Here is a 19,324-nt window from a genome sequence, read left to right as displayed (position 1 = left end):
GAGACCCAGTCCTTCTCGATTATGGTAGCCATTTTTGTTTGTTTCAGAAAAGAGCGTTGCAAAAATGTCAAAATTTACAGTCAGGAGGAAACAATGTATCATCGTATAAATCAATGTTTCATAAGATCCGGTAATAGTGCTAGGGATTTGAATTTTAGCTCTTTTCACGAAAGGGCAGTGTGAGTTGGTCATCTACACTATAGTAAGCCTTACTATATTTAAGTATGGAGGAAGCACCTTCACAACAAGAAATGCAGGCTTCAGCGAGGTATCGTACAGCATATTGCCTGGCTATCAATTTCTAGTAATGTATTATTGTTTTTTTTAAATAAGATAAACTGCAAATTAAATCAAGGACAGGAGGAACATAATATGTTAGACTTAATTATGATGATTAAACTACAAGTGGGTGGTCCACCTTGTTTTGAGGCACGTGTTATCTGAATTGAATGTCAAGAAACAATGCATGATCTCAACTGCTGCACTGTGACAAGCAAACAGACTTTGTTACAGTATGTGGAACGTGCCCAGCTACAGAAAATACAGTAACAGGGCAGATAAACTCAAGATCTACATATTATTCTTTAATCTGCAATGCATTGTAATGCAGAAGACAAAATATGTGCCAAACAGCCCAGATCAGTAAACCTATTACCTGGAAAAAAGTACTACTTTGAAAGATCTTATGGGAAAGTAGCCTAGGCAGATAGCAAGCATCTCTCTGGGGTCAAAGGGAAAGGTGGTTTGTTTTTTTTTTATTTAGAGGCTTTCTCCACGACTACCTATAAAGATATACAAAAAAAAATACATAAAAAACAGACAAGAATAAGTGCAGAGAGGGGAAGGCAAATGGACATGAGGTCCCAGCAGGAATTCTGTGATGTGCGCATATTGGCCTATGCGCATGCCACAGAATATTCCAATATTCCAAAACAAAGCATTTTCTGAATAACTGCAAATAAGAGCCAGCTAGCAGGACATTGGTACGACATCACTTACTGGTCTTCATCCTTGGGGTCACTGAGGATAACTAAAACTGCAGTCAGCTGTAGTTCTGTTCTTCTCCTTTTAACCTGATCAAAATTTGTAGACTCTATAGACAATACCAGTAGCTAACTGGGTGCTTTTTTAGCTGTTTACACACCAAAGGGTACAGTAGCTGCTTAGATTATGTAGGTAGTGTTAGTTGAAGGAGAGCCGGTCCCAAAACAAGTTGCATTTCTAGCCTCATCCCCAGGCAAAAATTTTTACCTTTGAATTTACCTTTGAAACATATGGGCTCAGTTAAAGTAAATAATCTGAGTAGTAGTGAGATACGTGTGAAGTTGTACTGTACTCAACTGATTTCATGCTGAAAAGCCCAGATAACAATTTCCCTTATAAGCCATAGACATCTCAACTCAGCTCCATACAAGCCCGTAGACACGTTGATTTGCCAATTTTGAGTGTTTTGCCAGGCTTCGTGGTGAACGGCAAATCAAAAGTGACGTCATTAAACGACAAGCCACTCAGCCAATAGAAGCCAGGGGATGAAGCTAGTACATTTCACGCTGAACACATTGAAAGTTAAAACTTTTGCTAAAGTGTAAAAATTAGCCTCAATAAGAATGCACCATGGCTACGTATGTAGGGTGAACAACAACTGGATGCTTATATTGATGTTTCCCCTTTGCAGTGGTGTTCTGGTAGCTCAAGTCAATACTGCTGCAACAACTAAGAATGTTGTAGCAAAAGAGCTAGACTTTGCGGTGAGTTGACTTACTAGTATGGTAACATATATTATAATTTACTCTGACCAGCTATCAGCCATCTTTGATTCAATTCATTGTTGGTTTTAGGTTTTTCTAGGCATTGTAGTGCATTGCCAGTCACTGGAGCCACCAAGATGAAGTTATAAGAAAGTTGGCCGATTAATTTGCGAAAATCACAATTTAAATTAACACAAGCTTCATAACTACTGTAGGAGGATTTCGTCGTGCTCTGTTTTGTACTAGCATTTATTTGCGTCCCTGGTTTGCTATAAGTAAAGTTTGTGTCAATCAGACAGTAGAGAGCTTTAGCAGCAGGGCTTCTTGTTCCACGGGTGATGGCAGAAATCTATGTAATCTGATTGAGAATTCATAGAAGCATGTGAAAATGCTTTCCGTTTGATACATCTCAGACTTTTTCCACCAAACTACAACACAAAGGACCAACTTTCAATTAAGGACACACAGACAAATGCCCTATAAACTCTGCTATATGGGGTCAATAATGTAGAAATAATGTCCTTAGTTTATTTTTTTTTATTCTATTGCTGTTATTTTAGAATTAAAAAAATAATGCTATGTGAATCAATTTACGGGATACATCGAACAGGCTTCCTGTGTGTCACAATCCAACCAGTCATTTTTGTCTCGTTGTCATGTTTTTTCTCATATCGTTGTATTATTACCAATGCTGTCCCTTTGACTTGAAACCTAGGTCCTTCCTCCTGCTACGAAGCGTGGCAGAGGCATGTGTCCTGGAGAAGGGTGTACATACTCCTACCCGTGCCGTAGAAAGCCCAATGTGTGTCCCCAATGTGGTGTCTTCCTTGGAGGAAGTGCAACCGGAACGTGCAAGGATTCCAGTACGGTAGCGCATGCAAAAAAACTCAAATCAGGAAATCTATCCTCTGAGTATGATTTTTACTCAGTGAAGATTGCTCGCCGAGGGCGTGATTACCGATGCTTTGTACAAGTCAGCAAAAATGACAGTAATCATATTTGTTTCTATGAAAAGTGTAGGATTCAGAGAAGTACCTCAATGCTATCGAACTCCACTGGGTTTGCTTGCGAGCATGTGAAGGCATCCAAAGAATCGGAACTCGAAGCAGAGCCCATTCCTTTGGCGACCCCTGCACTTGATTCACTTCCCTTTTCATCTGTGATGAAGGAGGAGTTCCTTAGATTGGTACAGAAAGCAGACGAGCTGAGCATCCCTGTTGTCCAACAGGTCTCACAGTTTAACTTTGTGGTGATTTGTGTTCAGAATAGTAGAAATCCCTTAGGTCTCCTCCATCTAAAACTTGATAAAAATGACACAAAGTTCACATGCGGAGAGGATGGATCAAGGTCTTGTGTGAAGCCCTATCGTTCAAAATGCGTTCATTATGGCCTTTATAAATGGGCGACAATTAGCAATAGCCCTCCCCCGATGAGTACACTAGACGCAATGCCCATATACGGTAATGAACAGTGCAGCAGTTCGCAAGAGGAATCACATATCACTGCAACCACTTCTAAGGCAATTCAAAGGAGCTCCACTATACGGCTACTACGAGATGTGGTAAGAATCCCAGAAGATGCTAGTGCGCTGGCACCGATATTTAAACTTATCGAGTGCAAAAACGCAGGTACCACCACTTTGTTGAACAGCATGTACAACGAGCTGCGGATTGATTTGCACTGTAATGAGTTTGCTTGGAAGATGCAGTTCGAGCCAGAGGGGGATCTGTGTAAATTATGTGGAGGGAAGTTGTCCGAGAAAAGACAGGTTCAAGGCTCCAATGGCGAGGGTTGGCTTGTGACGATGGCACACGTGCTACCTATTACCTGCTTGATAAAGAAGTGTATGAACCCAGAGTGTATGGCGATCCATGGCTTCCATGATGTCCGCTCAGGTATGTTAACCAATTTTCAATACTTTGCCAAATGTACCAAGGAAATCGGCGGATATGTGCAGATTTTACCTTGAGTTGCGCACTTTTTGCTAAAGTTACCAATTTAAGCATAGTGAGAGTTCTTAATACCCCTTACAAAATAGGTTATAAAGCCAAGCTCAGTTCGGATTCAATTTCTTATTAATAATGAATATTGATTTGGCCGCCATTTTGAGCCGGAAGTAAACTAATTTTTTTCCAAAAAATAAAAAAAACTTGCACTTTTCGAGAAAGTTTACTCATAGACGAATAAAATATACATCAAAGAATGCATATTAACCAAAGAATTCTGAAAGTAACCGCAAATTTTTCATTTTTCTAACTTTTACGGTGACAGGGATTTTGAACCGGAAGTAGTCAAGAATAAATAACGGCACGCTTGTTTCACTTTGCACCTTTTAACAAAAATAAGAAAACTTATTTCAGGAGTAGTTTCTGGGAATCTTTACAAGATAGGCTATGGAGCCAAAAAAATCTGATTAAATCACGGATTATCTTGCGCTTTTAAAATGGCCGATAATTTTCTGGAAGTGAAAATCACGCGTCGATACTCACTAAAAGTCGTCAAATGATAGAAAAGCCACATGTAGCCAGCACAAGTATACCAAATATACACACTCAATAGCTGGATCAAGAGAAAAGCAAAAAGACAAAAGAAACTGCTTATGTGACAAGCCTGGTGGGGATACCAAGAACCACGGTGAGCGGCCCGCTCCACCTATTGATTTCAACGTCTGTAAACGACCGCACACGTGAATATGTGCAAGTGCTACAAAATGAACAGTTTCTAACTGTAGGAACCGTTTAACTGGTGGCCTAGGGTGCGCACTTATCACTCTCCTTGCCTTTCTTCCTTATTCTACAGAAAAGTGAAATGAGTATCTCGCCAAATAAATACTGGTAGAATTTCACGCATTTACTGGCGTGATACTGTATCTTGTTGTGCGGATAGGGGGAAAAGACAGTAGTTGCTGTATTCCCCGAAGCCACAGATGCTTTTCGACAGTTAGCCTTCAGGTCAGTTAAGATAAAAGACAGAATGTTTGACAACACTTGAGCGCTCTCCGCTGCTTCTATACGACCGAACAAGTACAGTTCGTGAAGAAAGAAACAGCATTTGATGTCATTCACTGACGAAGGCCGCTATCATACAACACACCACGAAAGCTGCCATTCAAGCAGAGCATGTTGGGGGCAAAGCACTCCTCCCTGCCTCAGTACTTCCGTCTTTTTAGCAGAATGGACAACAGATGCCAGCCGCTTTGGACAAACGCTACTAAGGCTTTCCAAGGCGTGCCAAGAAGCCAAAGAACTATTAGATAAAGAACCAAGAACTATTTAATAAAAGACAGGGTGCCCAGCACGCTGCACTTACACCCAAGCCAGCATGAAATGTTCAGCCCTTTGCAGCTCTACTGAATCGTGTAACGATAAAGCTGTAAGATATCTGAACTGCATTAAATGAAGATAGCAGTTCTCACCGCAGCTTGTAATTACGTTAGACCGACGTATATAAACCACACTCTTTTTGTTTTATAAGAGTCAATTTTTTTAAGAACGCCCAGCCTGAGATTTCACTTATTTTTATCAACATGCCGAGGCTCACATAGCAGGAAAATATTTTCTTAATATTAAATATCAATTTAATGCACATGCAAAATACAACTGTCATCATTTATGCAATTCCATTAAAAATAATGCTTCATTGCTTATTCGTATATGCATTAAGCTGGTTTGATTAGAGTGTACTGAAACAGGTTTGGAAACCACTTCCTGTTTAAAAAACGGTAAAATTAATAGCAGAAACCTAATCAGTTTTGCCTTTTCCACAACTTTATCAAATGGATTTCATGAATATTTTAGTCGTAGACTTTTAAACAAGATGTGCATCTCTGTGCTTTCAAAAATGACACATTTAATCTCCGGTGCAAAATGGCGGCAATTTTAATCAACCATATTAGTCGGTGATAAAAGCCGATTTTATCTTGGCTCCATAGCTTATCTTATAAAGGTTATTTCAAACTACAACTGCAATAAAATTGGTGTCTTTTGCTAGAGGGCGCGGGGTGAAATAAACGTCCGAGGTTTTACTATCGACTACTTCCGGTTAAAGGTGACTATCTCCTTGAAAGTTCCAAAAATGAAAATATGCGATTATTTTAAGCAATCTTGGGTTTAAATACATTTTGTGACTTTCATTTTAGTCGTCTAGTGGCAAAACATTATCAAACTTTGCAAGTTTATTTACTTTTTTGAAAAAGGTAGTTTACTTCCGGTTCAAAATGGCGGCCAAATCAATACTCCTTCTTAATCAGAAAATAAAGCCGATCTGAGGTTGGCTCTAAAGCCTATCTTGTAAAGGGTATTAAAAACCATCACTATGCTAAAATTGGTAGCTTTAGCAAAAAGTGCGCAATTCAAACACATATCCGCCGGACTACCAACATAACTACAGTACAATGTCTTCTGGAGTCAAATAGAACTTCACAGAAGCTTGTAAACAAAGTGGTCGGCCATACGTCATTGATTTTATTCCAGTTTGGGATTTTGTTTCATTTATAAAAGTAAACAAACATACTTTTTTTATTTAATTTATCAAAGCAAATAAACAATATTACACGAACATGCTTCCCAAAATTAGCCAGTAGAAATAAATGCTTTCTTCCAATTTTCTTCTCAATTTTTGCTGGGATAACGAAATGGCTGATGACAGAGTCCTCGTGACCTCTTTCTGAATACACACATTTGTAGGACTCTTCAATGTCTCTAACAAGGTTATGGTGAGCTTGGATATCTTGTTTTTGATTCGGGAGCACGTCAAGCAAGGAGTGGCACCCCTCCAAGCTGCCGAGGCAATCATGAGCATGACTCTGGTCAAGAACCCCACTGCGTCTGCCAAGATGACGATTGAGAAAAGGCGGTGAGTTCTCATTTGAGGCTGCGTACCCAGCTCTGCATGAAAACTGAAAAAAATGTGTTTCCAGTGCTATCTCTTAGGGTTAGCAATTGCTTCAGACACACTCAATGTGCTATCACTTAGGAGTGAGAATTGCTGTTTTAAAACCCAAAGTGCTATCCCTTAGTGTTAAAATTGATTTTGCTGACGATCACCTTGTCTGTTTTTATCGGAGTCCCCCCACCCCACCCCAAGGACGCTTTCTTAGCTCAATCTTATAAACCTTGAGAATTTTTAGAAATTGATGGGTGTAGTATATAGAGATCAACAGAAATGAACCCTGCTTCTTAAACAACTCAGCATAAACGTCATAGACTGCCGTCATCTTTTTCTTTGTAATATTTGTCCGGGTTACCAGAGGTTCCAGGCATTCCTTGTTCACTTAATTCTGAACGGCCACATTGACTGACCGGAGAGCGTTTCTCGTTCACTTTAATTGTAAAAAGAGAAAAATAATGTATAGGTACATTGAACAGCATTTGTATCGTTGCTACTGGGTTTATTAGTGTCTCGCTGTGGCCCTTGTCAGTAACTTATGTATCAAGGAAATCGATTGTTTTCTCCTTGTGATAAAGGTCATTGAAATGACATTACATACCTTGTCATCAAATGATGATTCAAGTTTTGTTTTCTCCTTGTGGTATAGGTACATTGAAATGACATTATCTTGTCAGTAACTTGTGTCTCAAAGAAGTCGATTGTTTCCTCCTTGCGATTAAGGTACATTGAACAGCACTTATATCGTGGCTACTGGGCGTATGAGTGTCTCACAGTGAGGAACGCGGATGACGCCATCTGCGGCCTGTGTGGAGTAGCTCCTAAAGTAGAGTTTGCCGAATCGTGCCCAAAGGACTGTATATCTCTTTCGGGAATCAAGGTTAGTAGCTAGAAGCCGGTCACACCATACAGTATAGTCATATTCTGGGGGGAATGATGTAAAGTATTAAAAACATTTTAAAATTTAAAAATGCCAAAAGTATTAATTAAATGTTGCTGTCTTGTGTGTTCTGTTGCTTACTTGCTTTTAGCGGGAAGAAGAAACGCGCACGCCCGTTTGAGCCTCTTTTTGGTCTAAAACCACAGGCCTCCCAAGTATTGTAATTTTCAACGCCAAAAGGCTGTCATAACTATGTTATTATTATTTTGTTTCTAAAATCCACTTTTAGCAGATTTAGAAACAAAAAGTGTTCGGTGTTTTTTTATTATAAAAAAAAACCTATCCATTTGTTGATTTTGTGTTCCGGAAACAAGCTCACATAAGGCACAATTGACTCCAGATCAAGTGGCCCGAGAGCCCACCATTGTCTGAGGATCCCGTAGACGTAGATGGCTTTTGGGCTGAGATGGAGAACAAGACACTGGAACAGGTGGCATTCGCTACGGTAGACATGATCACATCTTTTGACGGAGCCCGGGTCGCTCCGTACATCCCACCCTCTCAGCGCGCAGATAAAGTCATCAACACAGAGAGCTTAAAGGTGAGGTGGCGTGATTACATCTATTAACGTAACCTAACTCGCTGCATATATGCCACCCTCATAGCACGCAGATAAAGTCATTATCGCAGAAAGCTTGAAGGTAAGAAGATATGATGAAAGCTTATGACGGAACCAGAGTTCAGAGATACATCAACCCAGAGGGCGTAAAGATAAGGAGAGCATTATCAACACAGCGACATCATCTAGACGACTGTCTGCTGCTATCTGTCGAGGAAGTGTGTCATTGCCTTGGACTTGCATCAAACAGCAGCAAGACACAAGTGTTGCTTGTGGGCTAGGCTCCTGGCCGCCATCTGCTGACTCAAATATGACTCGCAGTTTTATGATAAAGTTTTTCTGTGCCACTGTGGAATCTATCCTGCTATACGGTAGCGAGTGCCTGGTCGTTAAATCCTTTATTAGCACATACAATCGTATGCTGCGAGCGGTCTTCCAGCTATCCTTGAAGGATCGCGACACAAAATAAAAGAGTTTCTTTGTATAGCGACCCCCAAGGTTATCAGACAAGGGTAGCCTCGCGTGCCTTGCGGGCGCTGCTTCAGATTTTCTGAGCTCGCAGCCCAACAACTGAATTTTGGAATGGGCTTACTCTTTATGGAGGGCAGAGACATCTTTGCCCCTCCAAGAATCTCCAGGCATGCAATGTTTGTTTGTATGTTCACTTCCTGCTTCCCAAGGCAACCGCAAACGCAGCGAAATGTTTTTGACTGTATATTCTCGATTGTGACAAACCTTGAATTACATCACAGGCTACCAGCCGTTCATCTTTGCAAGCGACGGTTCAGTCATTCCAAGGCAGCTCAGCCAAACTTGCAGCTCTGATCCAGCAAGGTTCCCTTGTTCCAGGCCAGCTTGCACAGTACACACACTCACAGCTTTTCACCCTGTGTCAGAGATGCGAGATTCCTGTCAACACGACAGACAACAAGGTAAGAGGAGGATGGAGATAACTAGTCCCGTGCCGGAACTCTCCTACGCAGTTCCGGTCTACCTGTGGTAAATGATGTGGTAGATGATAACCAAAGGGAAAGGGTGTGTCCGTGAGGGGGGTGGTCAGGGGTATGTTCATTGTCACCCTTCGTCGGAGTTACAGAATTCGCGTAAAACTAACAAATTGAAGAAGGCCAATCACCCCGCCATTTTATGTTCCTACACAACGCCGAGTGACTCAAAGCATCCATTTCCATCGGCTAATTCAAGCAAGTAACCAAGAGATTTTCAATGTGGTCAATAACGGAAAGTCGTAAATAACGTACCTTACGCTGTATTTTTTTTAAGATTAACAATAACAGGAGTGGTTGATGAACATTCTTTAATGAAGGGATGGGAAATGGAGGCCCAATATTGAATTCGTTGGGAGCCTTCGGCTCTCGGTAGATATTTCGCCACTATCCACCTCAACGGAAATGGTATAATTGAAATATTACCACCTCTGCTGTGTTTTTGCAGGCATTGTTGCAGAGTTATCTCGAAGTCGGTTGCCAGTTCCTATCCGCTGGTAAAAGCTCATGTCACACATTCACTGGGGGGGCTTCATCAAGTGGAGGACGCCTTACAAAGACCTGTCCACACCAGGTAATGTCACGCAATGTGTCACGAAAGATCCCAATTGGTATAAATGGCACGCAATGTGTCACGAAAGATCCCAATTGGTATAAATGTCACGCAATGTGTCACGAAAGATCCCAATTGGTATAAATGGCACGCAATGTGTCACGAAAGATCCCAATTGGTATAAATGTTACGCAATGTGTCACGAAAGATCCCAATTGGTATAAATGGCACGCAATGTGTCACGAAAGATCCCAATTGGTATAAATGTCACGCAATGTGTCACGAAAGATCCCAATTGGTATGAATGTCACGCAATGTGTCATGAAAGATCCCAATTGGTATAAATGTTACGCAATGTGTCACGAAAGATCCCAATTGGTATAAATGGCACGCAATGTGTCACGAAAGATCCCAATTGGTATAAATGTCACGCAATGTGTCACGAAAGATCCCAATTGGTATGAATGTCACGCAATGTGTCATGAAAGATCCCAATTGGTATAAATGGCACGCAATGTGTCATGAAAGATCCCAATTGGTATGAATGGCACGCGACTGGCACACAAGTGTAACAAGCATGCGATTGCTCGTAAATATCTGGAACACACAAATTATTATCACAAGCATGTAATTTAAAGTTCTTTTAAAACCTTTCACTTATATCAATCTAGCCAAAAGAAAGCATGGATAAACCACCGCGCTGTGGTTGGGTGGTGGTTACTTAAAATAGCCGGATTCGGACGCGACATTGCGCGCGGGTAATACCAAAGTGTCCCTCTCTTAGGGATTTAGCTTTCTGTGAGTATATTTGCCAATCTTGGTAACTTAAGTTAGACCTGTTTTCTTCTTCCGAGTTATTTTACATGATCTCTTTTCATTCCTATCGAGTTGGCAAAACTACAACACGCAACCCACGGGGGAGTAGGGCAAAAAAAGGAGCAAATCCTCACACGCAGTGGTGGGGTGATGGTTACTAAAAATAGCCGGATTCGGCGCGACATGGCGCGCGGGTAATACCAAAGTGACCCTCTCTTATCTTATACTCTCATGCTAAGAAGACATGAAGACGGGAACCGGTTTAGCGCGCGCATATGTTTTATCGTGTAATTTGGTTGACATCTCGATCTACGTCACAAATGACTCGACGCGGGCCTTTTAGTTCACGGCTTTTTTTCCGAAGGTTGACCAAAATACCTCAATATTACAGATTTGAGTTTTATAGGGTCCATACGAACCACATACCATTGGGAAGATGAAAATATAAATAATTGTCAAAGTCTGTCAACTGAAAGGTTATATGGACTTTAAAGTCTGCGTCACGAAAACACATCACGGAACATGTATCACGAACACGTATCACAAAATTTGTAACACGAACACGCATCAAGAAACTTGTTTCACAAACACGTATCACGTAACATATTTCATAAACACGGATTATGAAACATGTATGCCGAACACGCATCACGAAATATGTTACTCGAACACGCATCACGAAACTTATATCACAAAAACGCATTTTTTTTTAGATTAAAATCAGTTTTTCTTCTCCTCGTATCAGGTAGTGACTGGGTCCAAGTTCCTCTTACGTCAGGAGAGTGCACGTGATCATGTGGACTTGCTGCAGGCGTGTCGTTATTGGCCGCCTGTCTACATCGCCGACGCCGCCTGCAGCGTGACCCAGCACGTCAGCTTCCGGTACCCCTCACTAGCCAATCAGCTGTGGGGAGACAGTCTCGGGTGCTTTCAAGTCCCAGACCACTACCGTGAACCACAGGTATACAAAGAGCGTGTGATGAGTTTTGCGGTCCTACTTTAGATTGGTAATCGATGGTTTGCTTGATAGTTATGTTGTGATGGTTGTTGGTGAGGGAGATCCTCGTCTTGCTGGTGAGGATAGTTGTTTAATGTCATGGTGATGGTGATGGTGATGGTGATGGTTATGATAATGGTGATGGTGATGGTGGTGATCGTGATCGTGATCGTGATCGTGATGATGTTGGTGATGGTGATAACGGCGAATTTAATGGTGGTGCTAATTTTGAGATTATGAATATATAACTTGGTGATGTTACAATGATGTAGGTGATAATGATGGTGACGTTACAATGATGTAGGTGATAATGATGGTGATGTTACAATGATGGAGGTGATAATGATGGTGATGTTACAATGATGTAGGTGATATTGATGGTGATGTTACAATGATGTAGGTGATAATGATGGTGTCGTTACAATGATGTAGGTGATAATGATGGTGATGTTACAATGATGGAGGTGATAATGATGGTGATGATACAATGATGTAGATGATAATGATGGTGATGTTACAATGATGTAGGTGATAATGATGGTGATGTTACAATGATGTAGGTGATAATGATGGTGATGTTACAATGATGTAGGTGATAATGATGGTGATGTTACAATGATGTAGGTGATAATGATGGTGATGTTACAATGATGTAGGTGATAATGATGGTGATGTTACAATGATGTAGGTGATAATGATGGTGATGTTACAATGATGTAGGTGATAATGATGGTGATGTTACAATGATGTAGTTGATAATGATGGTGATGTTACAATGATGTAGGTGATAATGATAACTTGGTGATGTTACAATGATGTAGGTGATAATGATAAATACGATACAGGGACAGTATTTCAGCTTATTGCCTTTGATAGTGAATGCGAGAGTTGTAGTCAAACTCTTCCCTGTTAGTAATTCAGTCTCGTGTCGTTTTCCCAACAGGAAGTATCCTGCCCTGAGCTACAAATGACAGAGCTCCAAACTACCCCCACCCCGCTAGTAGATCCAAAAGACCCCCTAACCCACCCGGCCACGGGGATGAAACAGCGACGAGTCCTTACTCCACGGATCGGCGACAAGGGAGGGTCCCACCATCTCAAATCCTGCCAATACCACAACATGGACCTCTGCCCCGAACTTGCCGCCTACAAGGCAAGTCCGCTTTCGGGTAGCGGGTCTTCCCGCAGACACGGAACCAACCCGCGGGATTCAAGGCGCAAGGGCGGAAATAACTTGACCTTTCATCAGTACTTCCTGTATGGGAGGCTTATGGATTATTTTACGAGTCTGGAGATCGTCAGGGAGCAGCTTGAGCTCGTCTCCAAGCAGTGCGGAGCGGGCGAGACGATCGTGCGAGACAAGTTTCAGCGCTTTGTCATCGTCTGCGCCAAGTGCTTCTATGGGGGTCACGTGGCCAAAGACTGTCCTTATAACAACGCACGATGACCTCATTACCTTTGTTTGAGTCTCGAAAGACGTTTTATCATAATCATCTCAAGTCTCGAAGTATTTGTCTAGCTTTAAAGAATTGCGTCAATCTTAAATCATCCGTTGTAGCGTATTTTTTAATAAAAGACTTTGAAGATGGACGAATTTGCATATGATCGACTGACTGACTGACCAGTTTACACTAGAGAGTTTTGTCACACTACAAGAGCTGAGCTGCGATTTTTATCGCAACCTCTAAGTAGCTACCTCTTCAAGGCTGCAAATAACGTATAGACACGTACGATTATGTGCAATAAAAATCGCCGCAAAAAAAAGTTTCCATCGTCCTTGATGAGAGACAACAGATTTTGTATCGCAACCTCAAAGTGCACTAGGCTGCAAATAACGTATTGACACGTGCGATTAAGTGCAATAAAAATCGCCGAAAGAAAAATAAAAGTTTCCATCGTAAGATAAGAATTGTTCATGTAAGAGTGTAAACACGCCTTTCGACTGTAAATCGCGTTTTCTTGCAAAAACCGCTTAATCTTCCCAGCATGCCTTGCGCCACCTACGATGACATCACCTCGCGATACACAGCGACCCCGCCTTGATACGCGCAATAAATACCAAACGTGCCGCAAGTCAAGGCGGGCATTCGCACAACTGCTGACAAGATATTGCGCCTGGCAGACTATTTAGAGCGGTAAGTAACAGTTAAGACTCTTCGCCAACTTTTACAGAATTGGAGAATCGCGACGCACATCGCGCTGTCCCGAAAAGAAACCAAAAAGACCAAAGCAAGGGAGAGAAACCGGGCAACCAGCGACAAGTATCTAACGTACATATTCAAGGTACATACTCAATTTATTGCTACTATTGTTAGTTATTTTCTTATTGTGGTGGGCTTTTAGTGAGTTTAGTTTAGAGAAGTTTTAGTAGAAATAGCAGGGATGTTCGAAGTAAAGTTGGTTGGGCGTTGGAATCAGCTCACGTTGTCAATAATATTACCACCCGCAGAACCCTTTTGAACACAAATATTTTGGTATCTGTATAATATTTTTGCCCGGGAAAATGGCATAATAGATGATATAATAAAAAGCATTTTTAATGATATTTCTTTATTGATTCTTGTATGGCGTGCGTTATCATGAAAGCTGGCAATAGGTCTAAAATAATTTTTATTTGCGGTAAAAATAAAAAGCTAAAAAACGAATAAGAAGTATGATAAAAAGATGCCGTGTGGGCAGTTTCATGGTCATTTGAAATTTTCGCTAAAAATTTTAGATAATTTTTTTGGTGAAATTCTAAAATAAACTTATAGTCATTTTAAGACAGGTGTTTTGACACAAATTGTCGTATCTGCTTTAAAACAGGTTTTCACCTAGCAAACTTTGTTGCCATGGGAACTACAATGAGTTCAATCAACCTGGCAAGCAAGCCACCCGCGCTGCCACCCGCCAAACAAAACAACAAGGTAAGTGAACAGCCAATCAGAGCGCGCCAAAGGACAGGCTAAGCCAATGAGCTGCGTCATGGATTCCCGTCAAAAATTATTATTTTTCTCCTACCTTTTTGATACTATTTTGTGTGTCGTTTCAAAGTCACGATATTGAAGAGAAGTAAAAAATTCCCGAATTTTTTTTCTAGGTATTTTTTTTTTCAAATATTGTTGAGTTTTTCACTTCAGAAAAAATACTTCGGCTTCGATGTAGACATGTTTAAAAATAGTCGAGTCAAGCAGTTTACAGTTTTGTTTAATTGTTGTTTATAATATTCTTCATAACAAAATTTGCAAACTTCAAAGAAGTTCAGATGCCGTGTTATCCTAGTCTCCTTTGCAGCCGCCCGAGGTCGGAGGGGAGCGTTTTTGCGTGACTCCGACCTCGGGCGGCTGCGAAGGAGACTAGTGTTATCCATGAGCAGTATTCAATGGAAATGCATGCAAAGAAATCAAGTCGATTGTTTCATCTTCATTTGCATGCATTTGCAACGGATACATTTCATGAACTAAGCTTTATAATAAAGGTTTACCTCCCAAATCGCAAAAAAAATCTCAAGGAAAAATCTCCTCCGCAGGCAACTCCGCCTTGTAAGGAAAAGAAGGGGAAGAATGGGTTACCTTTGGGGAGATTGCCTTTCCGGTTTTCTCACTTCCGTGTCTTGCCACAGGAAACCCAATCGTTCTATTTTTCCTTGCGGAGGAGGCGAAAGGAAATGTTATACCAACCCTGTGAAAAGTGCCTGCTAAATATAGTAGTTATAAGGTACTACTAAAATCAATTTGTTAATGTTGTGTCAAGGATTATTGGCCTTGTAACAGGCCTCGAAGTACTGGAGGAATGGGGGGAGGGCAAAGACACGCCCCTTCTATAGCCTTTTTACCCCTTATTAACGCTATTGTTTACGTATTGTCAGTACGTTGATAACTGACGTTGTCCTACACTTTTACTGTTGTTGTTTTCGTTGTTAATATTGTTGTTTTTCTCGATGTCTTATTGTCTGTCCTGGTAGCAAGCTAAAGCTTTTTCGCGCACAATCCAATTGTCAATTTTCAAGGCGCATATTTTTTAATCAATATCTCTTCTAATATTTTGTTACGGTAAGACGAATCTCCACTAAAAATGGTAAAAGTTGTAAACCGTATTTCCTCGAATAAAGCGCCTGCTATAAATAACCTCGAATAAGCGCCTCGTCTAAGAGTGAAAAAGCGTTTCCCCTGATGAACGCCTCGCCTAAACGTGTAACACAACAGACTTGGACAACGAGGGGGACTGTAGGTTGGACGGGAAGTGAGGAAAACTGTCTTTCATGCGGTAACGACACTCAAGAGGCGACAAGAATACACGGCACGTGACATACTTTGACAAGTGACGTCACACTACTGGTAACGCAATAAAGGACGGGTGACCGACGTCACGACGGGTATGACAGATGACGTCACGGTACTGACCCTGTGTCGTCACGTATTATGTCACGTGGAACATGGTGTGTATGTGTTTTGTGTTGTCCTAAGGTAAGTTACGCGTTACATAATGGTCCATTCTACAATGTATCCACTGTCGCGTCACAGTGAATCGCGAGATATAGTTAAGTGACTTAACACTGGTAACAGTGCAAGCTCTAATGGTATGGGTGGGAGTAAGAGCTGGTTTAGAATATCTAGCCCACCTAAAACCCGTTTTTATACAAGTTTAGGCGTTTCCCCCTCTGTGCTTGCACAACACTGGTTAATGGTTAAATTAATTCGAGATAACAGATCTTATTTTTATAAGAAAAAAGATTACTGTACATCAATAACGTATAACGTAATGAAGAAATAGGAAAACTAAACGTTATAAGAATAAAGCGTTAAAGTATATGCTAAAAAAATCCTATTAACCCATTAAAAGAATTGAAAATCTAGAAAACTGAAGATTACAAAATTATTATGACTGATATGCTGTTATATTTGGTTTCGAGTAATAAAAGTATTTAATTTGTTTCCAGGGTCTCTGGATAATTTCCGTACTGTCAGCTAGACGCCATTTTGAAAATTATCCAAAAGACCAAGCGAGAATGTGATAGCATTTGAATACCTGAAGCGCTCATGTATATCACGTGATGTGTTTGATTGACAGGTGCCTAAAGTGAAGAACACTCCGCCGGACTACAAGTTTGAGCACTTCATGCAGCGCTGTCAGTACATACAGGACGAGAAGAAGCAAATCCAGGTGGGCTATTACCGCTGATCCTTAGGGACGGATGGTGGATTCAGCATCAAACCTCGTTCCAATGTTCGGATGGGTATTTTTCGAGGAAGAGACATCTTTTCGTTTTCTCCAGAATGCCTCGGAAATGAGGTTTATCACAAATTATTTCAAGTTATCGTACAAACGGTGTACAGTTGTGCATACATTAATCCATCCGTGAGACCCTAAAGGTGGCATCTCGTTTATGGAGGTACCACCACAGGTAACCCAAGCTTTGTATTTTTGCATATTGTTCGTACGGTGAACATTGTACGAAAAACCAAAACAATAACTGCAAAAAAATACTTGTTGCAATCAAACACTGTCCAGGACGGATTCTTCAAAAACACCAAAGACGCCAGAGAACACGCAAAAATGTAGAAATGCAAATATAATTAAATAGCATTTTTCAATTATTTTTTTTTCGCACATTGTCTACTGTAAGATTGATAGGCACAAATAGAGAGCTTGGTTTACCTCTGGTACCCCTTTACTTAAAATTAAATTTTATATCTAAAATCCGATGTCAAATATTCTACCGTTGCCCCTGAAATGATGTTTTAACGCTGCTTGTAACAAACCTCATATCACTGGCTCAGGTGGAAATACGCATGGAAGTATTGGAGTGGCGCAAACGAGCCCGTCAAGGGGAGGTGTCTGTTGATGACTGTCGAGACAAGATCCTGGGCTTGTTGAGCAGGTTTCGTGACGTCCAGCAACAGCAAGACAAATTGATCGAGAAAGAGAGATTTCGCCTTGACGCATTCAGGAACTCTATCAACGAAGATACGACAAGCAGGTGCGTGGAATAAAGCATTTTAAAGAATGTCTCTCAGCCACTCCTTTATCATTGTTTACAATTGAAAATCCATATCGGTTTATTTGCAAGGAAACTTTTAAATAACCACCTGCGATTAAAGTTTAATACCTTATTAACAATATGATATTGAAAGCATCACAGTTACTTGCTTAAATTAGCCGATATGGAAATGGATTCTTTGAGTGAATCGGTATTGTATGGGAGCGTAAAATGGCGGCGAGATGGGCCTTCTTTAATGAGAACACCTCAAGTTACGATAACAAGCAATAACGCTAAAGCAATTCTCTTTGAAGAATCGTCAGAATATGTATCTATATGATAAGAATTAGATTTTAACTGTAAACGCTCTCGGCAAGATTTTCCATTAAACACATGTTCAGCCTAAATTCCGAGCAGGGCCGTAGCAAGGGGTGGTGTATGCGGATTTTTACTGAATGCCTCTTTGTTCTTTGTTCGATAGAATCAAAAGCCGACTGAACTTCTTTTGCAAGTTGAACCGTCAGCACGAGGCTTTGCTTGAGCTGGTTCGCCAAGATGTCCAAGACTGTAAGAACATCTGCCGACAATACAACGACACGCAGTCGAAGTAAGTAACACGAACTGTTATCGATTACTAGCTTGACCTAACACTACAATACACTTGAGCAGTTGAGGCCTCGATAACTGATCTTTAGATGAGTGTGGCTTTATACCTTCTCTTTCTTATTCCCTTAGTTCTTACAGTCGAAGTAAGTAGCATGAACAGTTATCGATTGCTAGCTTGACCTACACTACAATAAAACACTTGAGCAGTTAAGGCCTCAATTACTGATCTTAAGATGAGTCTGGCTTTAAATTTTCTTCTTATTCCCTTTGTTATTTACTTCTAGCAGCAAGTGCAAAGGTTTTGAGACCTGGATCAAGTGTCCCGCTAGACCTGCATATGATTACGGCAGTATTGGTAGCCTCTGAGCACCAAGAGAGGCCTGGGGAGAAGACAAGCCTCCGTGTAAGACGAGAAGAAACGGCGACAAGTTGAAGGTCCCGTGTAAGGCTAGATGAAAGACTATTGAGAAGTCTAGAACAGAAAATATCGATCCTAGGCGCGTACACAGGGGGGGGGGTGCCCAGGGTGGGCGCGCGCATCCCCCTTGGCGGCCAAAAAGTTGTAATTTCTTATTACGGAATCTTCAAATAGTATGCTTTTTCCATATGATTCCTATGACTGCGCACCCCCCATCAGCCAATCCTGGGTACGCCCCTGGATCCAAGGAGATTTGGTGAAATGTCCAAGGAGCACTAGTCGGCCCTGTGGTGTGTGTGGTCGAGAAGCACTGTTGACAAGTGTGGAATAGACGAGAAGGCCTGCCAATGATGATATACCTCCATCTGAAGGCAGAACTGCTGACCAAAAAATGCAACCTTAGACGAATGCTGATATCATCTTTAGAGAATAAGGTCAAGAAAATACCTTTCCAGAGAAAAATAATAAACCGTATAACCAGCTAAGTGCAGAATTGATGACTCCCGTTGTTATGATGCCCAAAATTATGTGCACGGTAACCGCTGATGACACCCAAAGTGCGAAGTTTAAATTAATTATTAAGTATTAATGGAAGGGCAGTATAGGTATCATCTAAGGGGTGTTACCATGATAATAACAGCAGTTCTCCCATCAAAGAACTGAGAGACTCTGAATAATGACGAATAAGTAAAGGACTGCTGTTTGTATGAAAAAATTGCTGTTATGTCTAGAGCTATCTATCTAACATATTCTATTTACCACTGTGTAGACAAATCATGTTTGTCACTAGAGCAATAATATTTTTATATTACAGTAAAGGTAGCCTACTCTCAGGCG

At 41.0% G+C, this 19,324-nt stretch overlaps 2 protein-coding genes across 3 annotated transcripts; both read left to right on the top strand.

Annotated features, from left to right (window-relative positions):
* The first annotated feature begins 20 nt into the window (after positions 1-20).
* Positions 21-13,094, top strand: LOC5501710 (HMG domain-containing protein 3). The gene is made up of 10 exons (XM_048731066.1): positions 21-268; positions 1,676-1,748; positions 2,464-3,643; positions 6,434-6,602; positions 7,359-7,515; positions 7,916-8,116; positions 8,887-9,066; positions 9,587-9,712; positions 11,253-11,468; positions 12,448-13,094. Exons 1-10 carry the CDS (start codon positions 225-227, stop codon positions 12,949-12,951), a joined length of 2,850 nt encoding a protein of 949 aa, XP_048587023.1. The 5' UTR covers positions 21-224; the 3' UTR covers positions 12,952-13,094.
* A 437-nt stretch (positions 13,095-13,531) lies between these two features.
* On the top strand, positions 13,532-19,320 carry LOC5501706. Of its 2 annotated transcripts, none has more exons than XM_032370002.2 (6): positions 13,532-13,787; positions 14,310-14,410; positions 16,554-16,646; positions 17,264-17,463; positions 17,945-18,070; positions 18,357-19,320. In XM_032370002.2, exons 2-6 carry the CDS (start codon positions 14,336-14,338, stop codon positions 18,433-18,435), a joined length of 573 nt encoding a protein of 190 aa, XP_032225893.1. In that variant the 5' UTR covers positions 13,532-13,787; positions 14,310-14,335; the 3' UTR covers positions 18,436-19,320. The 2 variants fall into 2 exon arrangements, with proteins under 2 accessions (XP_032225893.1, XP_032225892.1); XM_032370001.2 differs by having other exon boundaries at positions 18,354-19,320.
* The last annotated feature ends 4 nt before the right edge of the window (positions 19,321-19,324 follow it).

This window comes from Nematostella vectensis, chromosome 8 (assembly GCF_932526225.1).
Source record: "Nematostella vectensis chromosome 8, jaNemVect1.1, whole genome shotgun sequence".
NCBI lineage: Eukaryota > Metazoa > Cnidaria > Anthozoa > Actiniaria > Edwardsiidae > Nematostella > Nematostella vectensis.
The sequence above is the reverse complement of the archived record's forward strand: the minus strand, read 5'-3'. Positions and strand labels throughout refer to the sequence as shown.

Coding starts and splice junctions, on each gene's coding strand:
- LOC5501710 (XM_048731066.1), top strand. CDS start 225: ATGGAGGAAGCACCTTCACAACAAGAAATGCAGGCTTCAGCGAG. Junction 1,749..2,463: donor CAAAAGAGCTAGACTTTGCG/GTGAGTTGACTT, acceptor CTTGAAACCTAG/GTCCTTCCTCCTGCTACGAA. Junction 11,469..12,447: donor ACCACTACCGTGAACCACAG/GTATACAAAGAG, acceptor TTTTCCCAACAG/GAAGTATCCTGCCCTGAGCT.
- LOC5501706 (XM_032370001.2), top strand. CDS start 14,336: ATGGGAACTACAATGAGTTCAATCAACCTGGCAAGCAAGCCACCCGCG. Junction 14,411..16,553: donor CCGCCAAACAAAACAACAAG/GTAAGTGAACAG, acceptor TTTGATTGACAG/GTGCCTAAAGTGAAGAACAC. Junction 17,464..17,944: donor AACGAAGATACGACAAGCAG/GTGCGTGGAATA, acceptor TTTGTTCGATAG/AATCAAAAGCCGACTGAACT.